The sequence below is a fragment of the Rissa tridactyla genome, chromosome 3, assembly GCF_028500815.1.
Source record: "Rissa tridactyla isolate bRisTri1 chromosome 3, bRisTri1.patW.cur.20221130, whole genome shotgun sequence".
NCBI classification, from domain to species: domain Eukaryota; kingdom Metazoa; phylum Chordata; class Aves; order Charadriiformes; family Laridae; genus Rissa; species Rissa tridactyla.
Window position 1 is genome coordinate 94,721,022 of NC_071468.1, and position 15,900 is coordinate 94,736,921.

Below are 15,900 nucleotides of genomic sequence, written 5' to 3' on the forward strand. Positions count from 1 at the left end.
AGGGACTATCAGGGTAAAAGAGATTAATAGTCCAGAGGTGGGGAATAAGTTACAATAAATATGGTATTGATAGAGGAAACAGGGCTGGTATCAGTGAAAGCTGTCTTTGGCAGGAAAAAGAAACTGGTAAGAAAATGAAAGGTATAAGCCCCAAATATACAAAACTTCAACACATGCATATGAAACGGCAGACCAAAACCAGAAACTAAGTCTCGTTAGTCCAGGACAGCATATAAAACTATGCTTAATTCCTAATGCATGTTCTAAGGTGATATACTGATTTAGAATGGATTAAATATGAGAAATACAGAAGAGAAATCACTCCAGTGATAAGCAACTGTAAAGATATGTTTGACATGAATTTTGCTCCAGAATCCCTATTCAAAGAAAGATTTTATTACTCCTCTGGATACGTTATAAAAGAAAAATATCCTGAATTCACCTGCACTTTATAGTTATGCGTTTTAATATTAAAAGAAATGGATGTCTTCCAGGTTTGACCTGCATGACTTAAGGTGTGATACACACAGTAACCTTTGTGTTAAGCTTAAATGATTTGAAAAATCTGTGGTAAGAATTTAAAAGCTCTTTCACATGGAACACTGTCCTATGGAATTTTAACTTTTTTCTATGAAGTGCCTTGTAGCTGCAGGTGGTTCTATAATTAAGACAATATTTTTATTAGTCTATAATACAGACATAAGGACATTTCTTGTGAATTGCTAGCAAATCTTTTAAAATTTGCTTCCTTGTCTTTCTAGTCTACTCTTAGGATCACGACAGAGTAGGTCAAGAAAAAAGAAATGTTATGTACGGTTTAGAGCAATTAGGTTTAGGAATGGGGAGATGGTGCTTTACGCTAACAGCTAGGTGGTCCACCCACCTCCTTTTTGAGTTATACCAGGCAAAAGTACACCAGTAGAAGATGGATGGGAGGTAAGACACATGATAGCAGGATAGATGACACAGTAGGGATGTGACCGGAGTGTGGATGGAGCCTATACAAGGATGCATAAAGGGGACAGGGAAGGATCTACCCTTTGGATGAATGTGGAACGTGGTTTGCAGGGATCAAAACTGTGGTCATTTCAATCTTAGATGCTGCTTAGCCATAAACACACACACACACACAGACATTATATCAAATCTCCATACCTCATTATAATGCTTGTTCAGTGAATCCAGAATTCCTTTTAGTCCAGAAGGACCCTATGTAGAAAAACATCCATCAGAAGGTCATTTTAATTTACCTAACGTTATGCCTATACACCTGTAATAAAAGAGCAGTGGTCATGTAAAAGGGTTTTGATTTTTATTAGATTACACGGTGAATTATTTTCTGTAAGCTCATTATATCTTTTTTTCAGAGGAGAAGCAGAGTCATTTTCTAGATCCCTGAGTTTTGAAAACTGGCAACTTATTTCCGAGTGAATTGGTCTGTCAGAGAAGGCAGAGGTGACATCCATATCAACTGTAATGCGAATCCCTTCTGGTATGAGCAGCATCATCTTTGTTCTGCATCATTTTACAACTCTTGCCACTAACTCAAAGCACAAGTTTTGATGTAGAAGCAGCTCCTAGTGTGAGTAAAGAGCTAGATTTTTAATTCAGATGCAGAACAGGAGATTGAGGGATGCCAGAATTCTCCAAAAGACTAACCTCCTAGTTTTATTAGTATTGCAGGTTTATACCTATACACACACAAAGAATTTCAACAACAGGGAAGGAACTTCCTGCTCAAATGCAGGTTTAGGATGGAGAGATTAAAAAACCGTGCTTGGGAAAAAGAAAACATTTTAAGACATATTCTGCCACAAACTAGGCCCTCAATGAGATTTTTAAGTGTGGGAAATTACGGCACAACAGAAAAAGGTGAGTAAAGACCTTACAAACTAAAACGTGAGTAAATTTACAAATGAGCAAACTGTCTCTCTTTAAGCTGAAATTTTCATCATGCAACATGAACTCAGCCACTCATGATGGCTGTAAAACACGTTTGACTACATTAATAAGATTACAATATACTCAGTTTAAGTCACCTGGTCTGAAAGAGTTGCATTTAATAGAGACAGGGCACAAAGGCAACTCTCCTCTGGGGCTTTTTATAATCACAGAAAATTTACTGTCCACAGCTTTTGTGTTAGTGGGGAGAATGTAGCTGGCATATATGCACCCTAAAGATTGCTTCAGGAAATTGAATTCTCTTCAGTTTTGAAACGGGTTGTTCCTCAAGAAAACTGAGTTTGTTTATCAGTCAGAGATTGTATGTGAGAGATGAGTCACAGATTTTATCGCACATTTTAATTTTGTATGAGGTCTTTGTTAACTGTTTTATGTGCACTGTTATTATACATACATCACATGACAGAAATATTCTGGTGTTATGCATCATAATAGGAAAGCAGCCTTCTACACTTTCAGAGTAAGAATCTATTGAAAATTTCTCCCATTTCCATGCTAAAGGACCTGTAAAACTATTATAGGAAGTCAGGGGTCAAAAATCATTTCTCATCCAAGACAGAAATTGTTCAAGATGAAAATACTGTTGTTTTCAACTAGTAAGACTTTTGTAACAAGAACTGCTGTCAAATTCACAGCAGGGCATTGTTAATACTCCAAAGTATTCCTAGAAAAAAATGAAAAACCTTCTATCCACTCATTTCAATTAGACATCCAAGAAAAATACTGAAATGCTATGCTGGGTTAATATAAGCTAAATAACCATTCGCTATACTTTTCTAAGGAGGAGCTCAACTGTTTACTACTTCAGAGTTGCTGCTGTATAAACCATCAGGCAATTCAGGAAAAAAGGTGATGACGGGAACAGCAATGATTTTGGCACAGATGGCATTCCTCATATCTGATAATTCCACATGTGCATAGAAGATGCTGCTTGTGAAATGAGTATGACAGACAATCCTTGGTATTTGATACTTTTGCATAGTACTTTGCATACAACGTCACTAGGATGTAGTAAATGGATTTGTGGAACCAGTGTAGTCCAATTTTTTAAAAAATAATAGCTCTCATAAGTAAAGGAAATCTGACTATAGCTGGAAGGAAAAACCATACTGTCACAAAGCTGGAACTGAAAAGCATTTCTGTTTCCAGAAAAGCATCATTCCCTTGGTAGTATAGATTAGGGTTGGTTTACAAATAATCAGCTTTACTCAAAGAATATTTGGTCTTCACAGATAATTGTCAAAGTACTTTAAATACATTTTTGGGTAGGCAATTACTAATAAGAAAGAAAATCACCGAATAGAAGGCATGCTCTTGTTCCATCACCAGAATATGGTAAGAAAACGGAGCCTCACAGCAAAGACTCATGACGACTGAAGAAGGCTTTCTTTCACTAATGCAACTATTCTGCATAATTTCTCTTAGCACCTTTGGAGGGGGGCAAGAGAGAGCGCAGACAATTTCAAAACAAGAGACTTGTAACTTGTTCTCCTCCAGGAGGCTCTCTCTTCAGGAAGTTCACTTTTTTCAACATGTAGAATTCCTGCATCTCTAACCGGGAGTTAACAAGTCACAAGGCTGATTCCTAAGTCCCAGTAGCGGGCTATGCTGATGAACTATTCTTAAAAACTTGAGAATTACCATGATGTAAAGTACTTGTATAAAAAGTAAGACACCAGTTTGGTGATTATTGATTATGTAATAAAATGAGATAGCTACTTTGAGGATGCACATCCTGAGGGTGGTATCTTTTGCCTCCTATGTAATCATATTTTGAAGTGTTCTGACAAAGCATTTAAATGAGGTAGGTCATGATTTTCATTCTGACAGCAAAGCCTTCTCTGGCAAGATGCATCTGCTCTGTAGGAGTGCACAGAATGGCAAACACACAAAGTTTTCCCACATGTACAAGATCATTCTTCTAAACCTTGATGGTCTTTCTTACCAGTAAAGGTACTTCCCTTGAGGTACTGAACTTCAAAAAGATGAGAAACAGAAACATGATTTTGATTAACCAGACGGCTACTTCCTCGGGTAAAAAAATTTCAATCTGATGGAAACTAACTAATAAAAGAGAGGCAATCACAAAGTTCCCATGGAGTCTGAAGGTATAAAAAACCAGGAAGATGATAAAGACAAATTAAAGTCAAATAGGCAAAAGTTATTAAAACTGATGGATAAATCAGTAAGACCTGGCAGAACAGTATTTCAGCACACCAGAACAAGACAGGTGTGTTATGAGACATCATCACTAAATTATGAAATATGATCGTATGTATTCTACAGTGATTACATTGCTACAGAAATATAGCGGTACTTAAATACGAGAGGACATTTGGAAGATTTGGAAGCCACATGAAACATCTCAGGTGCCTCACTCCCTCTGCTCTCCAACATCAGAAGAGATACAAAGCCATATATTTTTCCATTCACTTTATTTTAGAAATGAATTGTCACCCCAAATTTACATTGAAAAATAAGATAAATATAGTCATGATGCTTTGACTGAGATGCTCACTGAAGTCTGATTTCTGAAGTTATTGGCAGAATTTTTACTTCGATATCCATATTAAAGACTGCAATCCAGAATTGGAACTGAACAGTGGTGACAATGCCTACTTATTAGATGTCTCAGCTTCAACACTGTAATCCCTTAGTGTTGAACCCTTGAATCCAGAATCCTGGCAGGATTCTGTAATCCTGCAAGCAGTCAAAGATAAGAATTTATTCTCCCTTCTCATTTGCCACCATGTTGTTTCTTTTACTGTTTTTCCACAAATGAAACTGCTGCAGCCACACAACCCAGGAAGGACTGAATGCTGTACTTGCCACCAACCCCAACCCCTCAGATATTACTTGCACATCAAATAAATAATTTTTCACAAAATGGAAAGCCTTTGTACATGTCGCAGTTTTGAGAAACAGCCATAACCTCATAAAACCCCAGAACTGTCTTATGAATAAAGGCAGTCAAGAACTTAAGGCATTTGGGTTGCACTCTTGACTACGCCTTTGTGCTACCAGAGGTAAACCACCCCTCTAGTTTTAGTCTTTCCATTTGGAAACGTTGACATAGATTTAATAATTTTATCTTTCCGTCTTTCTTTCTAAAATAAAATTAATAAAGCGAGTATACACAACAAAAAATACTTTTATTCAGGGGTGTTTTGCTAAACTCTACCCTCTTTCTTCCTGTAGCCTCTTTCTTCCCTTCCATGGTGTTTCTCTCCACCGATATAGCTGCATAATACACTCTGAAGGCCCTACAGACAAAAAAAGCACCAGTACTACTGGTTTGCAAGTAGAGAAGCAATTAAATTAACAGGAGTTGAAGAATTATTGTACAAGCAATTTCTCACTTTTGAATGAGAATTTTGCACATCTGCCACTTTGGATGTTTTTCAGACTGCTGCTTTGCAAATACCAATGAAAAGCTCACTTGAGCAGGGTTTCCTTTTTCTTTTTTAATATCAAGTTGTGTAATTGAGAGAAGTGAAGCACACAGAGGGTACAGTTGCATGAATAAGAAAAGAACCAAAAATGTGTCGTGATTGTTTTCCAAAATTACAAATAGGTTTCAGATGTTATTTCTATAGACAAGGCAAGAATAGAAACACAGGTGCTTAAAATGAAATAGCTCCAAACTCTGAAATTACTGGGGTTTATAATATATTTTTCTCCCTTAACTTTTTAGTTCATCTGCATTTCTGTAAAGATGAAACTGCTGAAAAAGTCTACCCAATCTCATAGTCCATGCAGTAAAATGTGTAACAAGAAAATTAAACTGGTTGGATCTCAAGAACAGGCCATTTCAGAGAACGCAGCATTGCAAGTGACTCAGTGTAATCACTTTATCCATCTATTTCAGATCTGTGCTTGCCCATTCAAGTAAAATACTGTTTTCCTGATTACAATAATGTAAAAACCCATGAAACTCATCAGTGCAGATATGTGATACTGTATAACTATTCCAAGAGCAAATGGAAAAAATGATGAAGGCATGACGTCTGCCACAACAGAATACATCAAATAAATTACATTTTTATATGGATTTTAAAAACTTAAATGCATAGAAACAAACAATATGACCAACCCTTGCCAGCCATTCCTGTCCCACCACGTAAGCATTTCCAATATTCTTCTAGAAAGCAGCTGAAAGTCCAGGAATAACAGAAATGCTACTGACAATTTTCACTTATCATTGCTTTAATTTTCTGTTTATTCTAATTAACTGATAACATTCACTCACTTTCAAAATATTGGTAGAGGAATGACAGTATTTCCTTAGGCAGAGGAAATGAAATTTCCAAGGCAAACTGCTGGCTACTTAAGATAACTACTTTGGTGGCACTGACATACACACTGAATAACAAGAGATTAAAAGTGTATGGAATTAAATGACGAAATTAAAGTAGCCTATGAACTTCTCCACTGCCTCGCATACAACACAAACAAAAATGAAGACTTTAAGGAGTAACACAAGGCTAATCTTCCAAGCAAGAATAGCTGTGAAGATAAAAGATATGAAGTTCAGCCCCCTGCAAAGGTAAATGACGAACTGAATGATGAGCTCCAAGGGCTATAGAAATTGTGCAATAAATCTATTCTGGTTGCAAACAATAACTTTGGACGTTTTGGTAGAAAACGGGAAATTTAAGAGGATGAATAATCGTGATTGCAGTTCACTAACCTGTTATTTAGCAGACCCAAAACTTCTTTCCAGCCTCTGGCACAGACACCTTCTTGGACAAGATGGCACTTGGCCAAATCACGTGGTCCTCATGTTTCCTACCTCTAAAAACCAGTGCTGATAGCACTTCCCTTCTGCCAAACAGCAACACTAGGCAGAAGTCATACTCGGACTCACCTCAAAGAACGCTGTCATACTCGTGGAAGTCTGTAGCACAACTCTAGCTTGGCACTCTTTTTATTTTAAAAACCATCTGATCCCCCACTAAAATGGGAACTATTGAGAAATGGAATACCTCCAGTTAGAAGAGATCCAGCAGAGACAGAGAAAATTGGGATAGAAAACCTTAATGGAGAAACCAGTAAAACTCCTATTTCTGTCCTCTAGCTTATCTATATAAATACAAACATCCAGCTGATGATTCATGTAAAAGTAAAAATAATTAAAAAAAACCCAAACAAAACCATACCAATGACAAACCCAATGACAAACAAACTCCCAACACCTCCCACAAATGACTATAATGTGTAAAACAGTGCCAACCTTCACGCAGCTATTTTCTAAGTGGGACAAATGGAAAAATAAATAATCTTCTCTTGGAAATCTAAACAAAAATAGGCAGGTAGCAATTCCACAACCCTAGACCAAAAAAGCATTTTGCTGAAGTGAAGGCTGCAGAACTGGGCCTTAGGCTTCCCTAGGCCAACAGTATATAAATACGAAGTTCAGACACCTTCCGTACATTTGATTTAAGTACTGAAAAAAAATTTTGTGGGAACCAGAACGCCAATGCATTATACCTATGCAAAATAATCTACGGTCTGCTGGCAACCCCTTCTGTGTTGCTAAATCTTTTAGATATACAGCTATCAGTTCAATTCTGCAGTCAGATCAAAATTCCGTACTTACAACCTCACAGCATCCTACTATGATAGTATTTCTTTTTGTTTCATAAAATCAGCATTTCAATTTCAGTGAAGAGCCCCGCAGAGTAGGATAACAGCATGTGAAAGAGACATTGTCTCTTTTCAGAAGACTTGAGAAGAAAATGCAAGCAAGAAAATGTACAAAATACATTTGAAGGGTGCAGAGACTTTGATTTCACAATCGTAATTTTCAGAATGCTTCTGAGAGTGAAATGAATAGTGTATTTAACAAGCTTTAAACTGATCTCTAGACTCTTTAAAATGGGGGAAGGGATCAAAATGCACTAGAGGGAGCTGCTGTTCTACTGAACCCGTTTGGATTCCTTATTTTCAGCATAAATTGTTACCTGCCGGAGTGAGACAAGTGTGAGCACACATCTCAGCTCTCCGGTATTGAAATAACAGAACAGTACTCAAAACCAACATCAGACAGCAAAGACGCAAACCATGAATTCTGAACCAGATGGGAATAACAGAACACTTTAAAAGTCTATAATATTTAATAAACCTTAAAAAATACTAAAAGGAGCTGGTGATCAGCATCTAGGTAGGCTCACAGAAATATTTTTTTGTAACCCATCAATAAAAATCCTCATTGACTCCTTGCCTTCTGCGGGCACAGGATTTGCTCCAGAGGGAAAAATGACATAAAAGAATGGATAAGGGAACAATGACACAAAAGAAAGGATACCTGGAAGAAGCTGCACAGAGAGTCCCACCTTAATTGGGTAGTTTCATCATCACTTGCCAATAAATCTACATTTCTGACACTGATACATGTTTTTAACCAAAGATATGCAGATGATGTTAATAGACTACAAATTCACAACTAACATGAAATTTACTGAAAAAAATCCCCAGAAATTAGGTTAGGGGAAAAAAAAAAAAAGGGTATTGAGAGAGGGCTAGAAAAGTCAGATTGATGGCAGATAAGAATATAAAGAAAACTTAATTGCTGCCATGCCACAAGTAGGTAAAAATGTATTATTTTAATTAATCAAAACTCACACCTCTTAGTAGTGCCCAACTTATAACCATTTTGACTGTTCAGAATGTGGTCTCATAATCCTTCCCTGCCCACACTTTTTTTAGGACTGTCATTTATATCAAATCCCCTGAGTAATGCATTCTATCAACTGTTCACCAACTTCTTCCTCAAGGAGGCAGAACTTTCCTTCTTACAGGTTTTTTTTTTCATCATTGCTGAACACCTGGCTGAACATCTAATATCTAAACTAAGTACTCAACCCCATGGCATAAGCTGATAAATAAATTAGGTAAATTTATTAATTTCAAACACAGAGTGTGTGCTGTAGCCACCACAACAATTAATGATTGAATCTCCTTTTTCTCTAATACAAATTTCTTATTCTTCTGAAACATCAACCAAACACCAAACTTACTTTTTCTGGAGAGTTTAATTTTTACATGTTTTGTCAATCTGTTACTCATTTTGTACCCTGTATATGCAACCACCCTGCAGGTGTGACAGTTCTGTTGCACTTTGGAGAGGCCAAAGCAAGGGCCAACAATATATCCACGCACCACTACTTACTATTAGAAGAAAACGGGTAGTTGGAAGCACAATGTAGCAAAATTTAATACAGTTTGAGCTTGAAAAAGAGAGACGGAATAACGGATCATATTAAAGTCTTTTTGGTAGGTACAAGCTGTAGCACTTTAAATATGGGGATACTGCCAATGCATATTAACAGGCATTACTGCTTCTAGAGTATGCTTTTTTCTATGTCTTATATTCTCAATCTTGGAAGAAGGAAGAAAAACACAAGATGCTGGTGTAGCTGCATCCAAAGTAAGGATTGCATTAAGATACTTACAGCAGAAACAAATATCTTTAACCAATATTTAGGCCATGATTGCTTGAGGATTGCTTTTCTGATATGTAGTGCTAGGCTAGAGTGCCCATACAGAGCTCCTCGTACGGATGCTGCCATGCTGACAACGCTGAGTTTCCCATTTGCTGTAAGAAAGTCTGAAATAGGTCTCAGTAATAAAAGTGCAATTTAGCTTCCACTCAAGATTTCTGGTACATCTGTCAAGGATCATACATCTTCACTAGCCTGACCTGCCAGCAAATCTATGATGGCAGAAATCTGTAATGAAGAAACAGCTTTTCACTGTCTCAAAAAAAGCTAAGTAGATTAGGTCTAACATTGACCTCCTGCTATGGTTTCGTTGTTGTTAGTTTTTTTCTATTTTTGGTGGTGTTCTTTGTGGTTTGGTTTTGTTTAGTTTTTTTTTTTATTGCTGTTGGGTTTTTTTCTTTTAAAAGTCATTTTTGGCATTTGTATTAAGAAACTCCTTTCCTCTGTTCGGACTCCTGCAGTCTGCAATACTGTTTGAGCATTAGGAAGCCCAAACTCTGCAAAAGACAAATAAGCAAGGCTTCAGTATGACTATATGCAAGGGAGAAGAAGGAGAGGGAGGGATTTTTAACTATTTAGTTTTATACAGGATAAAGGCACTCCATCATCAACTCCTGTTTCTGAACACATTTTGCAAGGGAAAGGGGAAAATCATAACATTTATGCAGTTTTGGTTTTAGATGAGTTTAAATGACATCTGTTTCCTTTTATTCATTGTATTTCATGCAGAAGTCCCTTATTGTCTTCTCTAAGAGAATAATGCATAAGACTAGTTTTCCCTTGCAGTGAGGTTGAAGCACGTGAATCAAGTGTTCTGATGCATAAACTACCAGCCTTTACCTTTTTCAGGTGAGCAGAAAAAGCAATCATGAAATCCTTATTTGACACTAAGAATGTAAAGCAGCAGCAGTTTACTTAATCCATGAATAAATAGCTGGTTTGTATTTGTGCATGACAGCATTTTCACAATACAATACATAGGGAATGCTACAAATATGATCAAGTCTTCCTCTACTGAAATAAGGCTGTGTTCATTCTAGCCTAAAACAGATCCATGCCTAACTTCAAATTTTAAATTATGTATCTCTCAAAAAAAAAAAAATTAAAAAAAAAATCCCAAACCTCTTAGATCTGAGCTAAACCCTTTAGTGCTTCATATTACAAATCCTTCCATAGAGTCATGTATTTCTTAATCTTTTTAATTCTTCAGTAAACTCATTTGAACTACAGCTGAGTGCTCATTCCAGTGCTGGGTATAATCCTCCTCACCATTCAGACAGTTGGCACATGCTTCACACAGGCCTTCATCTTTCAAATTACCCCTCTGAGACAGAAATTATCCCATCTTCTACAGAGCATCACGCATTTTGCAAAGTGAATGAATGCACAGTATTCACATTTAGCATCCATGGCCAGTCTTTCTTTGAAATGCCAGACAATTTCTGCTTCCTCTGCTGAAGTTTGCATCTTGTTCCCTCCATCCTCTGTAGTCTCTCATATTTGTGGACCCAGTCCTTTTATCTTTGCTGTATCAAAAGGCTAGGAATAGTAGCTGTTTGATGCAGCAGAGTAAACACAAATCAATTGTTTTCAACATTTCAACAGGATGACCATGACCCAGCAATGTGCCCTTGCGGCCAAGAAGGCCAATGGCATCCTGGGATGCACCAAGAAGAATGTGGCCAGCAGGTCGAGGGAGGTCATCCTCCCCCTCTACTCTGCCTTGGTGAGGCCGCACCTGGAGTACTGTGTCCAGTTCTGGGCTCCCCCGTTCAAGAAGGACAGGGAACTGCTGGAGAGGGTACAGCAAAGGGCTACCAAGATGATTAGGGGACTCGAACACCTCTCTTATGAAGAAAGGTTGACGGATTTGGGTCTCACTCAGTCTGGAAAAAAGACAGCTAGGGGAGATCTTATCAACACTTACAAATACTTTAAGGGTGGGTGTCAGGAGGATGGGGCCAGGCTCTTGTCAGTGGTGCCCGGGGACAGAACAAGAGGTAATGGGCACAAAGTTGAGCATAGGAAGTTCCTCCTAAACATGAGGAGGAACTTCTTTACTCTGAGGGTGGCAGAGCACTGGAACAGGCTGCCCAGAGAGGTGGTGGAGTCTCCATCTCTGGAGACATTCCAAACCTGCCTGGACGCGTTCCCGTGCAACCTGCTCTGGCAGGGGGGTTGGACTAGATGATCTCCAGAGGTCCCTTCCAACCCTATGATTCTATGATCTGTAATTATGATCAGGTAAACTGCTATAAAAACACTAACAAAGTTCACTGTTTCAGGATAGAGTGAAATTTTCCCATTTCCGTTGTTAGTTACTCACAGGAGGTCCTGGTGGCCCCGGTTTTCCTGGGTGGCCTGGTTTGCCTCGTCTTCCCTGGAAACAAAAAAAAATGAACAACAGACATCTATAAACATTACAGCTAGTGACTGATTTGGAATAAGAATTTTGTTTAAAAGAAAGATTTATTGCCTTGCTTATTATCAAAAAGTTCAAAAACTATTCAAAATGAATACTCTATACCAGCCACAGCAATGCCATCCAATTCTAGTAATTTTAGGATTGTTTTTAATAACTATGACAAATGGTGTATTTGTATCACTGTAACGTTTACTGTCACATTTTAAAGCTATGTCTCAAACGTGAGTGCACATTGATAGGGCTATAAACAGAGCATCTTGATGAGGTGTAAAGAAATTATATTTTATCTGAATACACCAGAGTTTGGGATGTTAAACTGTGCTGCAGTAATCACCCTGACTTGCACAGTAAGTACATATGTGCAGTATAACCCAATTAACAAACACCCATACTCTTCTTCTCCAGGATGTGAGAACAATCAAAAAAGTCAGAGGTATATCTGCAAAACCAATTCACCTTCCTCATGCAATTATTACCATTTGTGTATACAGTGCACATGCAACATCATTCGCATTAAAACTTAAGGTCCATAAAAGTCTACTTAAGTTAACGTGAGACTTTCCACTTGTAGTCTAAAGGACATGCACACGTAATTATTACAATTTTGTAGTACAGAACCCGACTGAACAACTATTTTCACACGTGGTTTTTTTAAAGGAAGATCAACATAAAAATGGAAGTAAGTTACAGTAATTTACATCTTTATTGCCAAGCTGAAATCTGATGCACATTTTTTAGAAACAACAGCTGAGAACAACAAATACCTAGGTCTGATGGTAAAAAAAAATAATATTATGACCCTAAAGACTAAACTTTTCCCTTGCATATGGCAAATGTAAGTTAACAAAAAGCATTAGAGGGATGTCATAGTGAAAACTTGGCTTAAGAAGTTAAAAAATGAAAACGTTTGCTGACAGCTCACAGTTAACGCATAGGGGCATTTCTGTAGGCTGTGGTCCCTACTTCTAAGCCTGCTTCTGTGTTTTGTTAAATGATGATCTCACCTAAAGTGCAGAAGTAATCTAAGGAACATGAAGTGAAATCTCAGCGTTGCTTTTTACGGGTGAGAGCTCTGATCTGTAGGAAACCACTCTCACTCTGTGCCTCTCATTACTCTTGATCTATACTGAGGGGAAACAAGACGATGACAGTAAGGGTAGAAAATCCCTCTTCCTCACGCCTGCAGCTCACCAGGGTAACCCCTTCCCTATACACCAGAAGCAGAAGGTAGGGATGTGAAGCCCTTCAAGTCGAAGAAAGAACCGAACGAGGGTTGTGGGGATATGTTTTCATCCACTGGGCTGTGCCACATGACATGCACGCTGCTACCATGGTCTTCGGAAGGTCCTCAATCAGTCAGTATGTTTTAAGGGCTGCGTAAAAAAAACCACCACACAACCCCTCAGCATATTTGGAGTGCCAAATTCCTGGGTCTTAACTAGCTGAGACATATGTTATGTGCTGAGCTGCTTAATCCCACCAGTACTCGCACATGCAGGGCTGTAACTGGGGCAGCTCAGGGTGAATTTTCAGAACCAAAATACAGTACTAGGTGCCTATGTTGGGTTCAAGGCTACACGGTCCCTCACCACCCTCACCCAGCATGTCCTCTGCTGGGTTGGTGACACTGTCCATGCAGTGCTGTGATGAGCCAGAGCTGGGAACCCATCTGGGCCAAAGATGGCCCACAAAATGGCCATCTTGCTTGGCCTTAGAGAGGGCACAGTACTGGGAAAGGCAGACGTGCACAAGAGAACAGGGGGTTGTTAGCTAGCTGTGCCACTAGTGAGCAATAAACGCTCGTGCTTCTTTGGACCTTGACCCCTCATGCCCAGTTCCTATCTAGATTTTATCTCCAAAAGTTGGTATGTGTGACTTTCTTGTACAGAAATACAGATGGAAACTAACATCCCGACTTTTTCGAAAAACAGTAAACTTTCCTTAGAAAGTATGAAAAAACAGATTGAGAGGTAATGATATAAGTAATAAACAAATATAAATTGTTTCATACTTCTAAAATAGTCCCTCTGAGTTATAATGATCTATACTGTTGACTTCTTGAAGCACCTTCCTTTTCCTGTTTGGACTTATTTAAAGTATCCTGAGGATGACACTTAAAATCACAGCAGTCTAAACAAAGTATCAAGGAAGTGTCAGGGGGAAGAAGGCAGGGCTTTGACTGGCAGACACAACTGTGAACGAGGTGTTAATTACACAGGAAAACATGGAATATGTTGGGAAGGCAATTTTATCTCTATTTACAAGATGAGCTAAAATGTGATTTATGACATATTGCAAAGTCAAAACTCGACAAACTTGCTGAAAAGTCAGTTATAAAAAAAAATAAAAATTGAGGGTAGTTATTTTTCACTGTAACTTATTGATTACCAGAACACTTGCTCAGTGAAACACAGAAGAAACACTTGCCCTACCTTTTATCCAATCGTTGTATTATTAGTCATTACACTATGTACCATGTATGCAAAAAACCTGTAGAACAATCACACAGACTGGTATGAAGCATCGGCTTTTTCTAGAGGAATAAAAGTCCCTTTTTTTCCCTATAAGCACCCTTCTAAACTGTCTCATATTTTAACACGGAAATACGTAAAAGGCTACTAACTTTCAGCAATGACGTTCAGATACAGAGATTTAAATGTTAGGGATGTACACTGCTCCACCTAAAGAAGCACTCCTGCTTCTTTACAACTTCCCAGCTTCAGTATGAAAAAAATTAAAATACATAGTATAGTAAAAGTACAAGTAGAGAAATGGAGTTTATGTTTTTGTTTAGGATAATTAAAACAATTAGAAGAATGTTTTTGATAAGCCCATTATGTCCTTGCCTTGAGCAGATCATGAGCCAGATTGTGACTAAATATTTACTGTTTGACTCTGAGTCTTCCTTCTGGCAAGAAAGAAGAAGTGAAAAACATCTCGGTGCCCTCTCTGGTTTGTCGAGAGGGCTTAGCGGAGAGGCAGAGTTTCCATCTCCTGCTCAGAATCGGGTCTCAGCAGCCCCGCGAGAGCTGTATTCACTGCCCCGTGGGGGCTGTGCATAGGGTAGGCAGCCGACACAGGAGGCCCATTACCTTTATTTAGTTGAGTTCACTGAGCAAATATTGAGGTTATAAAACCACTCAAAATATAAATAAATATTCTAAGCATCGCACACTTCCTTTAACTAAACAAAAAATGCAATACCGCCTACACTAGCTTAAAAAAGAGATAAGCGCTGTCAACAAGTTGTCTGAAGAAAAGAGAACCAAACCAGTTGCTGGTTATTTCCTTTGTGCTGCATGTATTTTTGTTGGCAGTCTATGCGATAAGAAGTTGTCTAAATGTTACCAATACTGTATCCTGTCCCCTTGGCTCATGAAATACCTGCCCTCAACTAATTTGGACAGTCGGCTACTATCCTCTTTTCCATAAGCCAAACTTCAGCTACAACACACACACAAATCATTCAAATAACTGCTTGGTCAGGGGCAAAAAAGATAAAATATTAAAAAGAAAATAAATAAGAAATTATATGCTTCAGCAAACCCCAGCTGAGTGCCTAGCTGAAGTATGCGGTCAACTGCATTCTTTATTCCTCTCTTCCTTCGCCCTTCCTGTTAATCAAAATGACTTGACGAGCTTTGCCTTACATTAGATGGAAAGCTGTTCAAAAGAGAGGCTCTGTGCACCCTTCCATAAGCTTGTGCTCTGATTCTGACTGCTGCCCCTGGGCGCTGCTGCAGGTCCAACACACAGTGCTAGAATTCAAGAATCTGTGTTGTAACCCCCTGCTCCTTCATGTTGCATCCATCAGTTCGCATATCTCTAACTATAGAATAGTAAGATTGCTAATCCTAGCGACTAAAAATAAACTGCAAATTATTTTTCGGATAAAATCGAGCAGAGTTATGTAGGAATGCTGACATGATTTATGGAATTAATAATTTAAAGAACCCATATTTGAGTGTGAAGGGAAAAGTTCTTAGAATAAGCCCGTGTGAATTTTCAAGG

General features: G+C 38.3%; 1 protein-coding gene across 10 annotated transcripts in view; it reads right to left on the reverse strand.

The window, feature by feature from the left end:
• Nucleotides 1-15,900, reverse strand: part of COL19A1 (collagen type XIX alpha 1 chain) — a 214,129-nt gene that overhangs the window by 62,188 nt on the left and 136,041 nt on the right. For 9 of the 10 annotated variants that reach the window (XM_054195884.1, XM_054195882.1, XM_054195881.1 and 6 more), the window contains 2 exons: nucleotides 11,791-11,844; nucleotides 1,156-1,209 (listed from right to left, as the gene is read on the reverse strand). In XM_054195884.1, the coding sequence (XP_054051859.1) occupies nucleotides 1,156-1,209; nucleotides 11,791-11,844 (108 nt within the window). The remainder of the gene's footprint in view (nucleotides 1-1,155; nucleotides 1,210-11,790; nucleotides 11,845-15,900) is intronic. The other variant, XM_054195883.1, reaches the window with a different exon arrangement.